The sequence below is a fragment of the Nomia melanderi genome, chromosome 2 (genome assembly GCF_051020985.1).
Source record: "Nomia melanderi isolate GNS246 chromosome 2, iyNomMela1, whole genome shotgun sequence".
Classification (NCBI taxonomy): domain Eukaryota; kingdom Metazoa; phylum Arthropoda; class Insecta; order Hymenoptera; family Halictidae; genus Nomia; species Nomia melanderi.
The window spans coordinates 14,154,253-14,169,060 of NC_135000.1; the positions used below are offsets into that span (position 1 = coordinate 14,154,253).

At 27.2% G+C, this 14,808-nt stretch overlaps 3 protein-coding genes across 5 annotated transcripts; 2 read left to right on the forward strand and 1 right to left on the reverse strand.

Moving 5' to 3' along the window:
* The first annotated feature begins 1,537 nt into the window (after window positions 1–1,537).
* Window positions 1,538–8,352, forward strand: DPCoAC (dephosphocoenzyme A carrier). Of its 3 annotated transcripts, XM_031988118.2 has the most exons (6): window positions 1,538–1,872; window positions 4,556–4,623; window positions 4,923–5,251; window positions 5,554–5,819; window positions 6,072–6,246; window positions 6,636–8,352. In XM_031988118.2, exons 2-6 carry the CDS (start codon window positions 4,573–4,575, stop codon window positions 6,781–6,783), a joined length of 969 nt encoding a protein of 322 aa, XP_031843978.1. In that variant the 5' UTR covers window positions 1,538–1,872; window positions 4,556–4,572; the 3' UTR covers window positions 6,784–8,352. The 3 variants fall into 3 exon arrangements, with proteins under 3 accessions (XP_031843978.1, XP_031843977.1, XP_031843979.1); XM_031988117.2 differs by lacking the exon at window positions 1,538–1,872 and having other exon boundaries at window positions 4,474–4,623; XM_031988119.2 differs by lacking the exons at window positions 1,538–1,872; window positions 6,636–8,352 and having other exon boundaries at window positions 4,474–4,623; window positions 5,926–6,074.
* Window positions 8,353–8,489: 137 nt separating this feature from the next.
* Window positions 8,490–11,338, reverse strand: Bub3 (mitotic checkpoint protein Bub3). Its single transcript, XM_031988120.2, has 4 exons — window positions 11,144–11,338; window positions 10,708–10,777; window positions 10,318–10,628; window positions 8,490–10,244 (listed from the first exon to the last, which is right to left on the reverse strand). Exons 1-4 carry the CDS (start codon window positions 11,336–11,338, stop codon window positions 9,840–9,842), a joined length of 981 nt encoding a protein of 326 aa, XP_031843980.1. The 3' UTR covers window positions 8,490–9,839.
* A 125-nt stretch (window positions 11,339–11,463) lies between these two features.
* Window positions 11,464–14,460, forward strand: Nop56 (Nop56 ribonucleoprotein). Its single transcript, XM_031988116.2, has 4 exons — window positions 11,464–11,614; window positions 11,777–11,943; window positions 12,453–13,024; window positions 13,120–14,460. The coding sequence occupies exons 2-4, from the start codon at window positions 11,941–11,943 to the stop codon at window positions 14,051–14,053; spliced, it is 1,509 nt and encodes a 502-aa protein (XP_031843976.1). The 5' UTR covers window positions 11,464–11,614; window positions 11,777–11,940; the 3' UTR covers window positions 14,054–14,460.
* The last annotated feature ends 348 nt before the right edge of the window (window positions 14,461–14,808 follow it).

The window sequence follows — 14,808 nt, forward strand, 5'->3', positions numbered from 1 at the left end:
ATTATTTCATGTAGTAAAAGGTTTTTTATGTTATGATTAATATGAAGATTTTGTTTGTTTCGTTTTATAGTTTTTCTTTTATAGTTTTGTTTTATAGTTTTCTTTTATAAAATTCTCACTTTAGTTGTAAGCTAAATATTATTATGTACTGAAAAAATATATTTGCATTTTTATAAACAGAAATTAAAATTTTATGAAGTCTCAAATGAAGACGGTTAAAATTTAATAAAGATTGGGTAATTGTTTTTCTTTTATGACTGAGAATGCAATGTCGATAATGTAGGAATTGGTTCGTCACAAGATAACGAAGAGGTCGCTAACGTGCATTTAAGGAAAATTCGCAATATAGATTCCCATGATAACAACATTTATTTTTAGTTTTATTTTATGATTATCATTTAAAATAAATAAGTTTATTCCCAAAGTGCTGTGAAATTATTATATGCCAAGAAATTATAATAATTTAAAAATTATGTAATTATTACTTAGATATTATTATTATCATTAAATGCAAATGCATTTATTATAAATAAAAATTTTAAGAATGTATAAGTACATAAGAATATATAAACAATTTCATAATTATTTGAACTGCAAAAATAGGCATGAACTTACAAAAATCAATTTCTATTCATAAACTTTTAGTAAAAAATTTTAGAAATGTGTTACAATAATATACACAATAATATGCATAATTTTAACACGTTAACATTTATAAATAGTGTGCCTTTACATTACATGTAATTCTAAAATATTTTTCAAAATTAGATTCTAAGATGTTTAACATTACAATAGTTTTTAGCTTCATACAAATCATAAGTAATTTGAAAATATTTAACACAAAAAAACAGGTGGATACTAAATAAGCATGATTAGCAGCAAACTGTTTGATCCATAATGTATTCGCATTGTGATAAATTTACTATTAGTTTTTCGATATTTACAAAAGATATTTCACACATCCTCCTTGCATTTCCGTATATGCTTCGGATCTTTTTATCAGAATCACGAAATTTCTAAAACATTCTAGATCTGTGTCGGATTATTTGACAAGCATGTAAGGTCCAATTACTTAAATATTCTAACTTAACATTTAAAATTTTTAAGTTATTTATCAGCTTATGTGGAATCATATGGAATATCTTCTATAATTATCGAAAAATTGGTAGTAAATCCATTATGATATGAACATATAAAAATAATTTATATCTCAAAAATGTATATTCAATTATGTTTGATTCTTTCATTCAATATCGTGTGTCCTATGTTATATTGTTTATATTGTATTGTATTGAATGTTTTTTTTTAACACCATATATATTCATTATAAACCACTTTGTCTTTTAGAATTATTCGTAAATTAAATAAATTCAATGATAATACTACTATTAAATAAAAAATAAGGGACTTTATATATATTTATATCATTCAATTACTCCTTAGTATATGCTTAAAAGACCTGACTACGTACACCATTCAACATTACAATTTCAAACCGTGCATTGTGTTTATCAGTACTGCCCTCTAGAAACTATAACCGAACATGAGCGAAGGTCAGGCGTAGAAGTATTTGTTTCATTTGCAATTGAAGGACTAGATGAGATTTACACATGTGAAATCAACATGACGGTAGATATTACGTACGCGCTGAGCATACATGTCATTGTGATGTAGCTACTGTTCAGTGTCAGTCGTAAGAAAAGATTCATAGGGAATAGTAGAAACCATGATTATTAATCGAGCTTCTGTGGCGCCTAGATAATAATGTGAAGTATTTTAATCGGTTCCGAATGCTTTTATTTGCATTCATTGTTCCCTTGGAAAATAGAGAATTTTCGTCGTGAGGCCTATTTTTACACACAATTAATAAAGGTAATTGTATTTTCATTTATGTTATCATCTTATTGTGAATTAAGTTACCCAACATCTTTCTGTTTTTAACATTATCTTTTCGTAAAATAACATAGATTACAGTTTCGAATAGCTTTAAATGAAATTAAAAATAATCCGTAAATATAAATACAGAAATTAAAAAATCGTTTAAAATTGGATAAATACTAATGATTCTTTTTAACTCTAAATTCTAATACTGTAATTATTCAATGTAATGTCTTGAGGTAATGTGTGCGTAAGTGTTGAAATATTTGTCGTGTTTCGACAGAAAACATTGGAAAATAAAAACTGTTTTGAAGTCCACTTGATAATACTTAGTTTACTTTAAATACATCGTCAATACATATTACGTAAGTCTTGATTTTTTTAGCACACGAATGAGCAAATAATGTTTGTTGAACAGCATTAAGAGCATTGAGTAATATAAAAGCCAATATATGCAACCCATTTTATTAAAAAAAAATTGTATTTATTATTAATATAAACTGTAGTGAAATAAAACTTTAAACAGTAAAAATATAATTATAATAATTAAATACGTTATTCGATTCAAATGTAAATAATTTAACTGTTACGTATTTAAAATATATTTATATATTTAAAAATCATTTCTTTTAATGTTTTATTATATAATAATTTTTTATGCAATTAGGAGAATTTTAAAACAAAAATAAATATTTGAAAATGTTACATTTTATGTTTTTATAAGAAAAGATTCTATACGTTATCTATTATTTATTAAAAATTAATTTAAAATTCCTTATCATATCTTGCAAATTTATTTCCAATCATTGTGAAATGTTCATTGTATGTACACATGATAAAAATCTTATAACTATATTCTTGAAAAAAAATTAATATTTAATTGATATGAGTTATACTTACAAAAATAGAAATATTTTCTATGGAGAAGCAATTGAAAGATAACATTAAAAATAACTAAATACTTCACATTATATAAAATTATTTCAAAATGTAACTGAAAAAAACATGTTTTTATTTGATATATATCTAATAATACAATTAATTATGGTTACAAATAATCTATAATGTATTGTATAAGGTAAAGGCACCGGTAATTGATCTGGTATCAGTAGTTGACCGTTTATCAGGAAAACGTGAAAAATAAGGTTTTTAAAAGTAATAATCTTTCAATAAAGGCGCAATAGATATGCTGCAGCATCTACCAACCCAACTCCAAAACAATTTTACTTGAATTAAATTATTTATATTAAAACTAACGATTTATTTTATTGACATTGGTTATATGCCTTCATATTCTAATTTCCTTAACATTGTCAGTAAGAAACAGTGTATAATTCATAGTAAAAAATTCCTAAGCTTTTAACTTGTTATGACTGAATCTTTCATTGCTTAAATTATTATAGTTTTATATTTAATAAATGTCATGTTTTTTTATCTGAACCTCAAAGAACATTCTTGATAGTAAGATCAACTATTGAATCTTACCATTCTTATTATTTCTACAAATTGACAGGTGAAGTCAGTTACTGACATAAATTATTCAAATTTATTAACTAATTACAATATATTCATTTTACATATAATTATGTCAGAAGTAAAGAACCGAACTTTCAATTTTGAAGTATAATGCATTTTAGTAGACGACCACATGGTCGACTATTGATTAAAACTACTATTTAACTATGTAGTTAAATGAATACATAGGTAATACTATTAAAATTAACAAAATATTAAAGTGCATTTACCTAGGCATTTTCAATTATGTAGAAAGTGAAAACAATGAAGGGTCTAGCGAAGGAAATGAATTGTTGAACAACAATAAATGTCTACCTATTAAAAGGATTGAAAATGAATACATAATATTTTTATATAAAGGTGAATACTTTCTTGGGAAAATATTAGAATATAGTTTCTCATATTAATGAGCCTACCAGATCAAAACTCAAAACATTTACTCTGTTTCTAAATTAGATTGTATATGGAATTAACTTCTTTTTAATTGTATTTGTCCTTTTACTTGTAATTTGTCATAACTGTCGTAAATAAACGCTCTAAAGTAATCACTTTTAGCGTTGTTGATTTTATCATAAGTGGTCAACTATTAACTATCATATGGACAATTACTAGTTTTCTCGTTTTCAAGGATGGTCAACTTTTGACGCAAGTATTGAGTTTTAAAATATGTCTATAAAATTTGGATAATACATCTATTTCAAAAAGTTTGCTTGGTTACATAATGTAAGAAGTTCAGACAGCATTTTTACGCATAGAGTCTCTGTACTTAATAAAAGAGCAAGCATTTACTATTATTCAGGCAGACAATTTTTCTTAATGGGTCAAGTACTGGTACTTTGCCTTAAATGAGGTTAATTAGATAAGTACGCAAGGTGTTCTCATATTGGTAAAGATATGTTTTTGTTGGATAGAGTTTAGAAATAAAATAACTGTTACTGAATTGAACAAAATTTTGAAAGTTATACAAAATTTCTATTTTATAATACACAATATTTTATTAAATTACAGGAGAGACTGCAAAAGTATATATAGTAAAATAGTTTAAATCAAATTATTAAAGTTTTAAAGTATGTATTAAAGAGGATAAGTGGACTTACATTACCTCATATAGTTTAAAAGAATTAAGCAGTTATTAAAAAAATACAAATGTCTGTATTAACAGACACAAAACCATCATCCATGCTGCAAACGGCATCGTCACTTTCAATGGAAACAAGTACAGAAGTTACAGTAAGCTACAAAACAATTTAAAATATTTACGATATATAGTATTATGTTTTTTTTAATGACATAATACATTTCATCTTTTCATTATTCATATAAGCCTATATTAATTTTATTTACAAACTTAGGTTTTTGAAACATTCTACGTATAAACTTGAAAGTAAACGCCTTAGTTTCTCTAAACAAAAATAATTCTAGATTAAATTAAGTACTGAAAAAATAGCATTTTATAAACTTGGTCACGATTAACAAAGAAAATATAATATTACAGTATGTAATAGACAATATTTAATTATATATTTCAGAAGAAACAAGATAAGATTATTGGAAATGATGGTATTTCAAATGCACAGAGGGTATGGACAAGTTTGGTGTCTGGTGCTATTGCAGGTGCATTAGCAAAGACAACAATTGCACCCTTGGATCGCACAAAAATTAATTTCCAAATTTCACAGCAACCATATTCTGCGAGTGCAGCAATTAAATTCTTAATAAAAACACTTAAAACGGATGGTTTACTTAGCTTATGGCGTGGAAATAGTGCAACCATGGTTAGAATTATTCCATATTCTGCTGTTCAATTTACAGCTCACGAACAATGGAAAAGAATTCTAGGAGTAAATGGATCAGAAAGGTAAGAAAGTGTAAAATTAAAAATTAGATGAAAATAACGTAAAACCAAACAAAGTCATAAATGAAATCACTGTGATTACTAATGATTGCTTCAATTGATATGAAGCATCCACATTTTTAATTATGCATTCAACAATTTTTTAAGTGAATAATAAATAAAGTGTTTGAGATATAATACGTTTTTACTTTTTACTTTGTCTTCATTAAATGTCTATTATTTTTCTGTTATCATCTACGTATAATGACTACATCTGGCAATGTAATTATAATTGTACACTTTACCAAATATTTGTATATGTATAGAGAAAAACCAGGACTGAATTTCCTTGCTGGTGCATTGGCTGGGATAACATCTCAAGGCGCAACGTACCCTCTGGATTTAATGAGGGCACGAATGGCTGTCACGCAAAAAGCTGAATACAAAACCCTACGTCAAGTGTTTGTACGCATTTATATGGAAGAAGGAATACTGGCGTATTACCGTGGATTCACAGCAACGTTGCTTGGTGTCATTCCTTATGCTGGCTGCAGCTTCTTCACCTATGATCTTCTGAGGCACTTGCTGACTGGTGAGTCGGTTCTTTCACAAACTCGTTTGACGCCGTGACAGTGCTTATACGTAAAGAAAAAATCGTGATTTATACGAACGAGAGTGGCTCGTGTATGACCGTAAAGCAGGGTACCCATGGGGAACGTCGGGGCTGTTTCCCGATATTGGGACAGTACTTACTTTAATAGCGACGCTTGTCGAGACAAGTCCGATGACGGCGTTTTACAAGTGCGTGCTTCATGTTCGATGATGGCTACGTGTCGATGAACAGTGTACACGGTGGCTATTCCTGGGTTCTCGACATCACTGATTTGCGGTGGAATTGCCGGAATGGTTGCTCAGACTAGCAGCTATCCTTTGGACATCATTCGGAGAAGAATGCAAACTTCAGCAGTCAAGGGAAAGCATTACCACACAATTAGTTCGACCATAAGAAAAATCTATAGGTGAGTTTAAAATACGTATTATTTATTTAGACTCTTCTAGTATAATAGTTCTTTAATTTTATTCTGAGAAAAATTATGTACACCTGACCTTTGATTTACGCGATTTTGCTTCGCATAAATTGAGGTGTACATAATAACTGTATTAATGTTTACAGTAGTGATTATTTAAAATTTAATGAAATACTTGAAAACAATAACTTATATTTTTTATGAAAAATTATAAAATATGATAGCTATAATATTTATAAAAATGGAACTTCATTGATATTTAAATGTATTGAATAAGAACATGAAAGTTGCAGAAGTAGATATACACTTTTTCTATATCAAAGTTACTCGTTGTAATGGAAAGAAAATATATTTTACAAGTTATTTTGTTATGTTTTCAGAGAAGAAGGTCTGATGGCTTTCTATAAGGGTTTGAGCATGAATTGGGTGAAAGGTCCAATTGCAGTAGGAATTAGTTTTGCAACGCATGATACCATTCGCGATACACTAAGGAAAATTATTGCTAGTCCAAGCGACTTATCGAATTAATACTTTGCTACATGCAGTAGCAGAAATTTAAAAAAAACAGTTAATTAATCATTAAAATAGGTTATCAAAAATAGCTAAAAAGTGAATTGCTTTCATCATGTGAAAAGTCATTTAAAATATAAATATGCATACACTCTAATACAGGCAAAAAACAAACTGTCATACATAAGGTTGTATCATAAATAATCTTATGAGATTGTACTATTTTCAAAGTACAACTCTGGAAAGGCAGGGAGTCACTAGTACAAATTGTTACTGTACATATTGTTATTTGAAATGTTATAAAAACTGTTGAACAACTAAAAATGCATGTCAAGTAGTTATGTATTTAAATAACTGAAAACGTATTATGTAAATGTTTATTTTAAACTATTTACTTATATTTGAAATATTATTTGAATTAGATTGATAAGTTTGTGCCAGAATATTATAAGTATTTTTTAAATTATGTAATCTCCAAAATAATTTCAAGAAAATTAACACAAAATTGTATATTTTTTTCTTTCAAGTAATGGCGCACTTTATTTTTTGTATATTTTATCATGTATGTTCAAATAATTGTAACGATTGATTTTTCTATAAAAATATTAGACTCTATATAATGTAGATAGCTGAATTCTTTGAAAACAAATGATTCTGACAATATAATGTGCAATATTAAGGTCTAGCACAATTATTTATAAGGAGGCAAACAGTTTCTACCACTTTTCACAATATCTTAATTTCTGCCATCATCTGTAGTAATTTTATATTTTTACGATGATCCGTATTATTTTAATCTTGTACATGCTCAAAATATTAATTTTAAATTTTAGTATACATTAAAGAACATGTTATCGTTTAATCGATTCCGATTTTGTCACTTAATAAAGACGTGAATTTAAGAAATGTATTTTTTAGTAAAGGTTTCTTATGTATGCATTTCTTACTTAAATGTACTTACATAAACTATCTAATATATTTGTAAAAGATATTGTCAAATTGTTACATTATAACATGAATTTTTACTAAAATATATATTAATAGAAATAAAATATCTGTATTCGCTTAATTTAACTATTGTACTAGTAACTAACTTTGTTATTTATTACACACAGGAAATGACTAATTAGTAAACTATCAGACTTTTCCTGTTTCGTTTAAAGATATCTGGCCATAATTGTAGAAATACCAAAATTTTTATAACATTATTTATAATATTTTTTCTTTGTCACAATTTTTTACTACAATGCTGCAAAAACGGTATTCTAATTATAGTACATATATATATCTATAATATATATATAGTAGGGCATTCCTTGCCATAAATTCACATAAGAATTTTATGTTATTATAAATTTTATAAATCAGTATTTAGTTGTTTCAAAATGAAAATTAACAAAAAAAAGTCATACCCATAACAAATTACTTACTTATTGGTAAGTGGCATAAAAGCTTATGGTATAGCAGTTCTGTTAATGAATATGTAACAAATGACAAAATCTAAAAGCTATGTACCATTTATTTTTTATCTGATTGTAAATAAAATATAACTTTAATGGCAAATAAAAAGTGATAAATTAATTAAAAGTAATTTTGCTTAAATAAAATATTTATTTATCAGTGGTAATTAAAATTTTATATTTATTTATAATGTATGACAGGTTATTGAGGTAAAAGTGTACAGCGTGTATAAAAATGACTTGTAAAGAGCACTTTTTTGTGATTCTACACCTCTGGATCAGTGCAGATTTGATAGAAAAAGTCTGTGCAGTATTGACCTTGACCTTGAAATTCAAGATCAAATTTTTTGTTATTGCAATGCATTCTATTCATTACGATTCATTCATTGCATTACTCTATTCATAACTTTTTCTTGAAAAAGGTTAAAGTCCAATAAATTCTAGAAATCAATTTTGCACAGACTTTTTTTTATCAAATCTTCACTGATTCGGAGGTGAACAATCATGCTACAATGTCCTTTACACATCATTTTTATACACCCTGTACTTTATCCAAAGTTTGTGGATATTTAACATGACATTTATGAAAAAAAATCTATAACGAATTTAAAGTATAAGCATAATTGAATTTTTTAAGATTTTCAATTTGTAACTAAAATTTTTCATTAATTTCAATTTTGAATATAATTAAAAGCCAAAATTATTAAGAGTTTTAATTCTGTGTTTGTAAATGAAATCTTTATTAAATATTAATTGAATATTATATATTATAAATAAACAATACTACGAAATTGTTTAGGAATAAAATAATAGCTTGCAGAATGTATTATAAATAATAGGATATGCTACAACTTAGTTCGCAAAAGATTATTTAATTGGCTATTATATAAAAAAAAAGTATTTTATACAAGAAAAATATTTTATTAAGATTTGATTAGCCTAATAATTTTGAATAGGTTATTACTTATTTTGTATTGTTTTTATGATTAATAATTATTTGAGATATAAAAGTGTAAAATACAACGCAATTGGTATACAAGGTGTTCTGTGAAACATAGAACCAACTTCACTCGTGTATTCAGCAATTCATTTTAAACAAAAAATATATACATCATAGATTTGTTTTATTTCATTAGCAAAATCAGTTAAAAAAGATTTACGTAACACACTATCATGTGAAAATAGTAATGCATTTCAAATACAATAGGAAAAATCATTATATTGACAGTCGTCAATATATGAAGAATATACAATTTGAACTTTAACTGTAAATTTGATATACATTTAAAAAGTACAAATGAAAATAGAATAAATTAAATACATTCACCTCATTGCTTTGTTATAAGTATACTTCCTAAATTATTTTTAATATAATTGACTAACAAAACAAATCTAAAATGTATACGACACTCTTTGTAAAGAATGACTTTCTAAACATAAGGGTTGAGTTACTTGAGAACCTCAAATTCCCTTATATATATATATATTATAAATGAAGTAGCTTTCGTAAAAAGACTTTAACATTTAATTTTCACTGCTTTCATAAAGCAGATTATAATTGAAAAATGTTCAATCTATTTCTTTTATAAAAATGTATTTTACAATAATACAATATTATTTTGGTTTGGTTTCCTGGTCATTTACATATCTTATATAAATTTCAGTTTCATCTTTTCCACCTGGTGGAATTTCAGTTTCGTTCAAATATGACACTCCTATAGCAAGTACAGAACCATCATGACTAAAACTAAGCGCAGCGACACCAGCATTATATCTATGAAATTGACATAAGCGCTTTTTGTTAAAACCATCCCAAATATTCACATATCCATCTGAACCACCAGTTGCAAATGTATTGTATGTTGAGTGAAAACTAATAGCATTTACTGGATATATATGCTCCACATTATTTTCCTTTATCCTGTGACATTTAAATGCATATTTTTTTTTCTGTGCTTCTGGTGTAGTATCGAGATATTCAACTGCAACACGACCTTCTATACTGCTAAGAACATATCCCTGAAAATTATTGAAATATTGAAACGTCACTTTTATAATACCATTTTATTATGTTTTATAAAATCAAACTCACTTGTTCATTAGGAAAGCCTTTAATGCAACGTGTCTGATATTTCAAGCTGCTTTCACGTCTTTGAAACATACCAGCCATATTTCTTAGATCCCAAATACAAACTTTTCTTTTGGCTGTACCTACTACAAATTTATCTCCGCACACAGACAAAGCAAGAACAACATCTGGTTGTAAATAACTACCTACACAAGTGGGTGTTCTAGGATCCCAAAGTTTTACTGCTGCATCCCACCCACCAGTTAATATTGCATTTACTGCAGCACAATACTCAATTTTCCTAATCGGTTTATCGTGTTTTCCCATTACTGATTCTGTAAAGAAATGTATATCAGTAATGCTTTCTATCTAATAACGCTTATGAAGACAAAATGAAACATTAATTATTCATACCTGTATTACTATTGATATCATACATTTTTAATGTATTTCCCAAGCCACCACTATAAGCATGAACGGCATCCTATATAGAAATAAGTTTTGTTTATGACATTGTAAACGATTAAAAAATCAAATTGGATTAAAGACATAATTATATAATTTAATAGTAACATCAAGCATAAAATTAATAGAACTATAATACGAGTATGTATAGCACTACGTATGAATGTTTAAAAAAATACATATAATTTTGTTTCATTTCTTTAATTGTCATTTTTCTTACCACACAAAGCTTTAACTTACATTACTCTGTCTGTGTTATACATTTTTTCTTTTGCTCTTTTTCTGTTTCAAATAAACATAAGTGCAATAACTCATTTATTTCTACAATAAATGCATTGTTATATGGAAAACTATCAATTGAAAAGACTGATGAATTCGTGATTACCTGAAATGCAACGTCTAGAACCGCCAAATCATGATTATATTTTAATCTCATAGTATTAGCATGAATGTCATACAACCGCACTGTACTATCCCATGAAGAAACAAGAAGAAATTGCGTTGAATTTGGTCCAAATTCAACCGCTGAAACTGCATCGGTCGGAGGAGATTTTATTTTAAATTCTGTCCGAGACTCCATTCTTAAAAAGAAGAAAATGAAATCAAATTGATAACGATCATGCATACTAAATAATACATATAAACATAACCTGTTAACAGTAAAACAGTCACATACTTTGCGAGAGAATGTCGTCACTCTTAACGATGAAGCCAGAATATATTTATTCAAAGCAGTGGTACAAAATTATGTGAAGTTTAGATATCACTATATTGGATATAAATTGATTTAATTGAAACTTAAGTATCCAAAACAAGATAGAGACATTCACTCCTACATAAAACGTACGCGGCATCTGTAAGTACTCCAAATTTAACACAAAATGTAATGCTTATACAAAAAACTACAAATAAATAAAATTTTATCTATTATGCATAATTATTAAAAATATGTTGCTTTCATATAATTATATATTATATTTTGAATAAAAAATTTTGAAATGGCACAAATTTTTCAAAGAAATATCAGGGTATATTCAAATTGGAGGAAACATTAAAGACTCCATCTTTCTTCACGCCTGTACTATATCCGGAACACATGGTCATTTTCTAACCACGGTAGTGCGTTTTCGCAGTTGTATATTAATTGTTTGAAAATTGAATGGAATATAAAATAAACGAAGCATGGTAAGTTAGCACAACAATTAAACTATAGTATTCATTTTTAATCTGTTTCTTTCGATATTAAATACGTACAGATCTTTCAAGAAAATAATACATTAGCTGAATTGTAATGATAGCATAACAATTTACACAATTTTACAAATAGTTTTCATTAAATGAAACAATTATACCGCTTCCGTGTATTAATATTAATGGTTTCACGTTTTCAAATCCACTAACAATTACCGATAAATGTATAGTATGTACATAGATAAAAAATGTTTACCAAAGTGGTCATAAAAAACGTAGAAACCCTTGAATATGCTCAATGGGTTTCTACATTACAATATTCATTAAATATTATATCATTTAATCAACTTGTGTTACTTATTCTTATAATTTAGCTCTTTTTTATAAATCAATGAAATAGTAAATGTTAAAAATTTTATTAAATGTTTATGTAAAACTAAATGCATGAACTGTAAATTTTCATATCTTCAATAGACTACATAATTATTATTTAAATGTTTCAGTCGAAGTTATTCGTTTTATTCGAACATGCTGCTGGCTATGCTGTCTTCTTGGTTAAAGAGTTTGAGGAGGTAGGGATGTTACTTCCACAGGTCGAAGCATCTGTTACAGATCTATCACGCTTTAAGTCAGTTGTGAAACTTATTGGGTTCTCACCTTTTAAAACTGCTTTGGCAGCTCTAGAAAATATAAATAGCATTTCTGAAGGAATTGTTCCAGAAGATTTATTGTTATTCTTGGATTCATGTATACCGAAATCTGGAAAAAGGGATAAAGTTATCCTTGGAGTCTTAGATCCAAAACTCGGAGCCAGTATTGCTGAAGCTCTAAGTATAAAATGTGATCATACTGGTGTTGTTCCAGAAATCGTTAGAGGAATTAGATTTCACTTCCATCATTTGGTAAAAGGTTTTACTGCTAAAAGTTCTGGTATTGCACAACTCGGTCTTGGGCACAGTTATTCTAGAGCTAAAGTTAAGTTTAACGTGCATCGTGTGGATAATATGATCATACAAAGTATAGCTTTGTTAGATCAATTGGATAAAGATATAAACACATTCAGTATGCGTATAAGGTAAAAATCTCAATTGTATAATGTGTATAATTTTTCTAACTGTATAAATAAGGTTTATAACTTACACTAACGTGTATATATGTATATTATTACAGAGAATGGTATAGTTACCATTTTCCAGAACTTGTGAAAATAGTTCCTGAAAATTATTTGTACGCCAAAGTTACACAGTTAATAAAAAATAGGAAAGAATTAACAGAAGAAAAATTACAAGCTCTGGAAGAAGTTGTTATGGATAGCTCTAAAGCTCAAGCAATCATTGATGCTTCCAAGTCGTCTATGGGAATGGACATTAGTCCTGTTGATCTTCTTAACATTGAAATGTTTGCAGGACGTGTAATTGCTTTAGCTGATTATAGAAAGCAATTATCAGAATATTTAAGATCTAAAATGGCTGGGGTTGCACCAAATTTGGCTACATTAATAGGTGACCAAGTAGGTGCCAGATTAATAGCACATGCTGGATCTCTTACAAATTTGGCAAAATATCCTGCCTCTACTGTACAAATACTCGGTGCAGAAAAAGCTTTATTCAGAGCATTAAAAACAAGAGGTAACACTCCGAAGTATGGATTGCTATTTCATTCCACTTTCATTGGTCGTGCAGGTACAAAAAATAAAGGCAGAATTTCAAGATATCTTGCGAACAAATGTTCCATAGCATCAAGGATTGATTGTTTTACTGATACACCGACTAACATATTCGGTGAAAAGCTAAGGCAACAAGTAGAAGATAGGTTGAAATTCTATGAAACTGGTGAAATACCTAAGAAGAACATAGATGTGATGAAAGAAGCATTGGAAGAAGCTGCACAAGTATTAGCAAGCATGGAAACAGAAACACCCAAAAAGAAAAAGAAAAAAGATAAGAAAAGAAAAAGTGAAGTCCTAGAAAATGGTACTCAAAACGGAACAGAAAATGGAGCTGAAAATGGATTCATTGAAAATGGTGCACCAGATGAAACTGAAGAACCAATAAAGAAAAAGAAGAAGAAGAAAAAGACGAAAAATTTAAGTGAAGCTGAATAAAAAGTTATACTTTCGGGTGTCTATACGATTATACTGATATATTGATTGTAATAACTTTATATACTTGTGTAACTTCTATATAAGTTGAAATATTGAGTATACTATTTCCCATATAATTTTTACTGTAATTGTAATTTTGACAGAATTATTGTATAGTTTCTTAATAATTGATAGTACTTGAAAACATATATTAAAAAAAAAATTGACAACTGAATTATAATTTATAGGTATTTTTCACATGCTTCATATACAATGTGACTCTTGAAATTTAGTTCAAAAGTCAGTATTATTTTATAAAAAAAAACAACTGTAAAATATAATTTCTTTAATCTAAGAAATTATTTTTCACTTTCTCAGAATTCCAGTATGTACAGAATTAGAAATAAATGTATATATTTGTACTTAGATTTGTAATTTTGTTCGTTATTGAGTATTCATTTATCTATCTTCTATGACACAGCATTGCATTTAAAATGTTTAGTTTTTAGAATTCTATACCATTAAATTGTTCTCAAATTATTTACTCTCGTGTATGTATATTAAGTAAATTTTATACTAAATTATAAGTAAAAGTGTATTTTAATTAGAAACATCTACATAACAATTATTTCCATTATAAATATATGAAATATAATATCTACATATTCTTTTTAATATTAATTTTATTAAAATTATGTTTCAATAGTTTATGTTTACTAATTAAATGTACATTAATTCATATCTTTGCTGTATAAAAAATACAGTTTTATTTATGT